This window comes from Oncorhynchus kisutch, linkage group LG10, assembly GCF_002021735.2.
Source record: "Oncorhynchus kisutch isolate 150728-3 linkage group LG10, Okis_V2, whole genome shotgun sequence".
NCBI classification, from domain to species: domain Eukaryota; kingdom Metazoa; phylum Chordata; class Actinopteri; order Salmoniformes; family Salmonidae; genus Oncorhynchus; species Oncorhynchus kisutch.
This window is the reverse complement of record NC_034183.2, coordinates 59,090,889-59,098,876: the sequence shown is the minus strand read 5'-3', so window position 1 is coordinate 59,098,876 and position 7,988 is coordinate 59,090,889. Positions and strand designations below refer to the sequence as shown.

Below are 7,988 nucleotides of genomic sequence, written 5' to 3'. Positions count from 1 at the left end.
ACACACAGACCGGGGGTCACAATCTGTCCTTATCTTACAGGACAGCATATTATCAACCAGCATAGCAATAAACACTGTTATCATAATCACCTAGTGGGTCATTTACCACACATACACATCATCAACTACTAATAATCAGACAAAACAAATGCTTGTTCAATGGGGATGACAGAGACGGGGATCATTGACATGTGTGTGTGCGTGCAAGACAGAGAGAGTACTTACTCCACCATAAAGAAAGTGGCAAATGTACAGGAGGGTCCCAGCATGGCACATCCCACCTCACCTTTAGTCTGGAGCACAAACAAATGCGTATATAAACATAGGCACTCATATTGTTGAGTAATGGGGAAGGGCTTGTCCCTGTCTCTTACTCTTTCTGAAATAATGTCATCTTTATTCATCTTATAGGCCCTCTTCATCAGCCCAATTTTAATCTGACTGAAATTGCTGTTTAGTTTCAATATAGTCATTGCGGCATACGTCCGTAAGAATGAGAACTTCGCCACCTGATGTCTTAGAACAGTTTCAGTAGCCAAGCGGATCCAAAGGATATGCCTACAGTGAATGGTTGAAATTACACTTCAATGGCAATTCATCTTCTCATCTAAATCAGTCAACATATAATATCTTCAAGTCGCAACGGTCTCCTGGAAGACAATGTATCAAGATGAGAATGGACATTACTGTCTAAAAAAGACTGGCTCACATGCAGGGACTTGAGTATCTCCACTCCCTCACAGGTGCTGCTCCCACAGCCTCTTCGTTTGTACAGCGTGGTGTTGAACCCATTGAAATTAGCCGTTAACTTGGTGTTCAAACCTGGGCAAGGGAGAGAGTGTTGTAGGAGGATGAGATAATAACGGTTATCAAGCATAATGAAATGTCCAATAGGTTTGTGTGGTAGATTACAGCTTCATTTTGTTTATCACTGACAAATTCATTTCATGTTGACAAAGTAAATTCAAATGAAAAAAGAAATGCATGTTTCTGTACCTGCTGCCATGTTCAGTTGCCTGTCCGCTTCAATTGCTTGCAACACTGCAACCTTTACAAACCCGAGGCTCCAGTCTGAGGTTTGATCCTCCAAAAGTACAACGTTCATGGTGTATTTGGGTTTGGATTTCATGCACTTGTCCAGCATTCGACTCTCAACAAGTGCCACAAATAAGACTCCAACGCACATAATTTTTTTTGAATTCAGCATTTTGATGCTGTACAGAACAGGACTTAATTTAAAAAATATTGTAAAAAACTATCCACTATCTAAATCCAGATGTAGACACCCCCTTAAGGGCTGAAGGCCACTCCAAACCAAAAAGGTAGAGAAGTTAGAACTAGTAAAAAGGAAAAAGGTTGTTTTAAAAAATGGGATGTTTAAAAAAAATTGTCCATTTTAGTAACCTACTTCAATTGTTAGATAGAAATATAAAATGAAAAACAATGTTAGAACTAGAACAAATGAACACACTAAGTTATTTGCAATCACATGAGACACACCTACCAGAGCAAGAAGAGAGGTAGAACAAGAACAAATGGGATAGAAAGAACATCATTTTTTTTAAAGAGGTGAAGTTGTTTATGTCAGCTCAACCAACTCTCTGGATAAAGTAATGGTAAATTAACAAAAAGTAGACAGCCCTTTGATATTAAAAGTAAAAAGGTTTGAAGGAGTAGCGAAGGCAATAGACCCACCTGTGAGCGCTTCAGTGAGATTGCACCTGTCAGCCACTCTGTCCCACGCGTTAATGAACAACCACCAGGTGACAGATTGTGCACACAGACGAGGGAGGGCAGCTATGCCTGACACCTACAGTTCATTTATTTATATATCTCAATATGAAACTGAATGATTTAATCATGTTAATAAACATGCGATTTGTCGACCCTGTCAACTTATTGGAAGAATCCTGTAGTATGCAGAACACCCTATAGAAACATTGTAATTGTCCTTATTAACTTATTGTAGGCCCTGCAATAATCTACTTGCCTCTGAGAGTTTATCTCTTTAAGCATGGCCTTTATCGAGTCTCTATTGTTTCCTTGTATAGGATACAGGTGAGTAAGCCCAAATCCAATGTTCAACTGACTAGTAGAAGGAATTGGAGGAAACAATGTCATTAGGAGGAACAAAAATACAAGAGATGAAAACAAAGACAGGAATGTTGACAAGGAGGCATGTGAAAATCAAACAGGTAGATGTGAAATCGTATTGAGGACAATGGAAATGACATAATTAGTATATAGCAACACAGTCTAGAATGTCCCAGAAACTCCAGGTTCAATAGACGGGAGAGTTTTTCCTGTGAGAGGGGCGAAGGTCACAAAAGGCCATAAAATGGATGCCTTGTGTGTTGCAGATAAATTTGTTGGTTATAAAACAAGTTGATTGCAAGCCTATAAAACGGTTTGCTAGCCCTTTAAATGGGCAATCTGCAGTTGAAACAATAACAAAGTGTACTCTCAGCCACAGTTTAGGTAAAAAGCTGAGTAATGGGGCTGGAGAAATGTAACCACTCTCAAATTCATAGATAAAGCTATGGATGCAAGGTCTGACCAACCATGATATCAAACGATAGCTTTAACCATGATATCAAACGATAGCTTTAACCATGATATCAAACGATAGCTTTAACCATGATATCAAACGATAGCTTTAACCATGATATCAAACGATAGCTTTAACCATGATATCAAACGATAGCTTTAACCATGATATCAAACGATAGCTTTAACCATGATATCAAACGATAGCTTTAACCATGATATCAAACGATAGCTTTAACCATGTTTTGAAACTATGCCATTTTTGTTGTTTTCAAACATTTGAGTAAAACAAGCGTATATTTGATGGTTCTGATGGGATATGACAGTTGAACTAAGCTTATGAGATATTTATGAGCTATATTCTTCAAGAATCAATGGGTACATGTCACTAATATATAAATCCAAAAATGGACAACTGCGGATTGCCCCTTTATAGCATGCACATCACAACATTTTGTGAAATATCCACATTTTGGAGAGACATATCAACTAAACATTTTCATATATTCATAGACGATTACAGTTTTATTTTCAGTTATCCAAAACATGTATAGTTCACATAAAATCATGAGAACGGGTTGCAGAAATACATAGTCCTTCTCTGTGACAGAGCCTGTGTGTAGTCTAGACTATAAAACATTTTCCAGGCTTGCTTGTGTGTTTGAGCTGCTATATTCCTCTCTTCCTCACTGCCCTCCTACGATTGTGCCCAATCTCTACGTGTATCATTCATTATCCCGCTCATTATTGCTCATGTTTTCACATTACTGTTGTTTTGCTCCTCATTGAACAGAAAATCATGACCGAAGCTCTTGCAGTAAATGTTTATTATTTGGGTTGCCTTCGTGTATTTACTCTGAGTGTGCATCTCTTTCTGGCATAAAAACATCTTCGCCCCAATACCTTGAACTCTGACAGTAACTCCATCATGTTCTGAGGCAATGGGCTGTTAGTTCTGTTTACTCAAGTCATATACTCTGCACACACTCTTACATGTACACCGACGTGTTCAGGAAGGAGAACTGGGCAGCGGTGCTGTAAAAAAGTATGTAAACATTACATTGAATGTGTCTGAGTGTAATGACTGGGTTGGTTTGGGAAATCCAGTAATTCTGCCACATGAACACAGACACAGAGAGAGCGAGAGAGAGAGAGAGAGAGAGAGAGAGAGAGGGAGACGAGAGAGACAGAGACAGAGACAGAGAGAGCGAGAGACAGAGAGAGAGAGAGAGACAGAAAGAGAGAGAGAGAGAGAGAGAGAGAGAGAGAGAGAGAGAGAGAGAGAGAGAGAGAGAGAGAGAGAGACAGAAAGAGAGAGAGAGAGAGAGAGACAGAAAGAGAGAGAGAGAGAGAGAGAGAGAGAGAGAGAGAGAGAGAGAGAGAGAGAGAGAGAGAGAGAGAGAGAGAGAGAGAGGAGAATGCTTCCATCTTCAAACACCCCCGTTGATTAGAAAATTGAGTAATAATGTGTTAAAAGAACAAGGGATTGTTTTTATAGTGACTGTAAAGCTCTCTGATTGCCATAGGACAGAGTGGCATGACGCGTGCCTGTTATGGATGTTTTTGTTTCCCTCAGTAATATGGGCTTTGCTGAACACTTCAGTGAATCTATAAAAAGATAGGAAGGCTGTCTATGAAAATGCTTCCTCACATACACACACAAACAAAACCTGTAGGCATACCATAAATAAGAAATAAGTCATTTTGAATATAAGTACTACTACTTAAAACATGAACACATTTTCAAATATAAACCATAAAGACATTGTCTAATAAGTTAAATCTTGCCTACTGCATAGAGTGATTGGTTGTGCATCACAAAGTGTTTATGAGCAATAAACGCCCACACGTCCAAGCAGAGTATTTTCTGTTTGCTGTATGGTCTCTCAGTGTTTTTCTCAGTGTCTGAGGCTCGTAATGAGATAACTATGGCCTGAGTGACCATCTATCTCCTTTAGCCAACCCTATTTATCTCTGTCGGTCCTGTAAATAAAATATTGAGCAAAAACACAGATAGTACAAAGCTCTGGACACTGCAGAAGCAGACCGTCACCCCGACTAGAACCCCGACACATTTTTAATGAAGGGGAAAGTGAGAGTTGAGTAATGGTAAACTCGCTAAGGCATGTTGCAAGTTGTATGTTGTGACTTGCGACTGTGAGTAATCCTGTCTCTGCTTCACAGTATCTGCTCTGTTATCTCCTCCCCCTTATCTATTCATGGCGTTGGAATTAATGGGGCCTTTTAAAATACAGACTTAGTGATGATATGTTACTAAGGCCAACCGAAGCATGTCTTTAAAGTCAAACATAGACTGCTTTTTCTTTAACATTATTCTTATATTCCATATACATATACATACACACAGAAATAATATCTTGTTACAAATTAAAGACACAAATAGATTCCAGGCCAAATCAATGATGTGATTTATTGCTGTTGTGAAATGTGAGAGGTACACTACCGTTCAAAAGTTTGGGGTCACTTAGAAATGTCCTTGTTTTGAAAGAAAAGCAAATTTTTTGTCTATTAAATAACATCACATTGATCAGAAATACAATGTAGACATTGTTAATGTTGTAAATGACTATTGTAGCTGGAAACTGCAGATTTTTTATGGAATATCTCCATAGGCATACAGAGGCCCATTATCAGCAACCATCACTCCTGTGTTCCAATGGTATGTTGTGTTAGCTAATCCAAGTTTATCATTTTAAAAAGGCTAATTGATCATTAGAAAACCTTTTTGTAGTTATATTAGCACAGCTGAAAACTGTTGTACTGATTAAAGAAGCAATAAAACTGACCTTCTTTAGACTAGTTGGGTATCTGGAGCGTCAGCATTTCTGGGTTTAATCACAGGCTCAAAATGGCCAGAAACAAATACCTTTTTTTCTGAAACACGTCAGTCTATTCTTGTTCTGAGAAATTAAGGCTATTCCATGAGAGAAATTGCCAAGAAACTGAAGATCTCGTACAATGCTGTGTACTACTCTCTCCACAGAACAAGACAAACTGGCCCTAACCAGAATAGAAAGAGGAGTGGGAGGCCACAGTGCACAACTGAGCAAGAGGACAAGTACATTAGAGTGTCTAGTTTGAGAAACCGATGCCTCACACAAGTCCTGAACTGGCAGCTTCATGAAATAGTACCCGCAAAACACCAGTCTCAACGTCAACAGTGAAGAGGCGACCCTGGGATGCTGGCCTTCTAGGCAGAGTTCCTCTGTCCAGTGTTGGTGTTCTTTTGCCCATCTTAATCTTTTCTTTTTATTGGCCAGTCTGAGATATGGCTTTTTCATTGCAACTCGGCCTAGAAGGCCAGCATCCCGGAGTCGCCTATTCACTGTTGATGTTGAGACTGGTGTTTTGCGGGTACTATTTCATGAAGCTGCCAGTTGAGGACTTGTGAGACGTCCAGCTACAATAGTAATTTACAAAATTAACAGTGTCTACACTGTATGTCTGATCAAATGGTTGTTATTTTAATGGACAAAAAAATTGCTTTTCTTTCAAAAACAAGGACATTTCTAGGTGACCCCAAACTATTGAATGGAAGTGTATATTGGTCATTAATGGTGGCTATTCAAAGCCATTCATCACCTGCTGCAATTCAGCTTTGTATGATCTCCATTTCTGCCCTCAGTTTATTACCCATTATTCACATTACAACAATCTTACTGACAATAAAAAACAACAGAGGTTCAAAGTCTACCTAACCTAGTCTTAAATGTTGCTCAATGGACAACCCTTTGTGAATGTATCAGATGGCCCTTATACCTAGTGTCTCCTTAGCATAGTCTAGTGATGACCCCTCCTGTCTCAGCCTCCAGTATTTATGCTGCAGTAGTTTATGTGTCGGGGGGCTGGGGTCAGTTTGTTATATCTGGAGTACTTCTCCTGTCCTATTCGGTGTCCTGTGTGAATCTAAGTGTGCGTTCTCTAATTCTCTCCTTCTCTCTTTCTTTCTCTCTCTCGGAGGACCTGAGCCCTAGGACCATGCCCCAGGACTACCTGACATGATGACTCCTTGCTGTCCCCAGTCCACCTGGCCATGCTGCTGCTCCAGTTTCAACTTCCACCTGACTGTGCTGCTGCTCCAGTTTCAACTGTTCTGCCTTATTATTATTCGACCATGCTGGTAATTTATGAACATTTGAACATCTTGGCCATGTTCTGTTATAATCTCCACCCGGCACAGCCAGAAGAGGACTGGCCACCCCACATAGCCTGGTTCCTCTCTAGGTTTCTTCCTAGGTATTGGCCTTTCTAGGGAGTTTTTCCTAGCCACCGTGCTTCTACACCTGCATTGCTTGCTGTTTGGGGTTTTAGGCTGGGTTTATGTACAGCACTTTGAGATATCAGCTGATGTACGAAGGGCTATATAAATAAATTTGATTTGATTTGATTTGATGGGCCTATTCATAAAAAACAATCCCAACAGATTAGTCTTATTGTGTTCATGACTATGTAGCCATTCTCCTGAAAGTGGTGAATGAGGTTATACAAAACCATCGAATTCTATAAAATGTGCTCCTCTGATATCTATTCCTAGATGAAGGTGCATTGTGCGTATCAGCTAAATATAGAGCAAGAGTATACCAAGATAACTGGTAGATAACTGGTAGCAGGATAAAAGACACACAACAGGAGTTTTAATTAATTTAGTTTCAAGTTGTATTAGTCGTATGTACAGGATACACATGGTCCAACTAAATGCTTACTTTTCAACAATGCAACAATAAGAAATATTTTTGAAATCTATTTGAAATGTGTAGTTTTCATGTCCATTCACAATATCAATTAGAATTTCAAAATATGGACTGTTTATTAAGGAGTGATGCAGAACAAATGGCCATCTGTGCCAATAGGGACCAGGACTATAATCATGTCTTTATGTAAACATGATTTTCCTTTGACGCTAATAGACCTTTCATTTTTATTTGAGTTTCTCACCACCCACAAGACATGTTAGGATTGCAGATACCCTTAACAGACAAATCCATCTAACAGCCCTCAGAACCTCCTTCAGAATATAGCTGTTCTGCACTATGCCATTTGGCTTCCATAGTGCACCGGCATGTATATTGCTTTAGCCTGCCCTCTAGTGGACAACTAACTTACTGATAATAAAAGCGATCACTCAAACGTCCTGGTAATCCTGCACAACAACTCTATCCAGACAGAGCCAAGTGTGAGTGTGTATCTTGGAAGTTGGATCTATCACCATTTTATACAGGTAACTAAAGCAACACTTGATTGAGCTATCAACTAAACGTTATTCATCATACATTTCTCACTGCCCTGGCTGGCCTGATTAATGCCCTGGCTGCAGTAAGGAATTATTCTATTGCTTGGGCTGTGAATTTATTATATGATAGCCTACATTGTACAGATCTAGGCACAGTCTGAGCACTGTCCTCCCCTCTAGGTGAACGGTC

General features: G+C 39.5%; 1 protein-coding gene across 2 annotated transcripts in view; it reads right to left on the bottom strand.

Annotated features, from left to right (window-relative positions):
* The window catches only part of LOC109897350 (heat-stable enterotoxin receptor-like), a 17,281-nt gene extending 15,531 nt beyond the window's left edge, over window positions 1–1,750 (bottom strand). Inside the window, exons 1-4 of one of the 2 annotated variants that reach the window (XM_031834285.1) lie at window positions 1,696–1,714; window positions 997–1,337; window positions 710–822; window positions 226–293 (exon numbers count right to left, since the gene is read on the bottom strand). In XM_031834285.1, the coding sequence (XP_031690145.1) occupies window positions 226–293; window positions 710–822; window positions 997–1,207 (392 nt within the window). In that variant the 5' untranslated portion in view covers window positions 1,208–1,337; window positions 1,696–1,714. Of the gene's footprint in view, window positions 1–225; window positions 294–709; window positions 823–996 lie in introns of both variants that reach the window. The other variant, XM_031834286.1, reaches the window with a different exon arrangement.
* Between the last annotated feature and the right edge of the window lie 6,238 nt (window positions 1,751–7,988).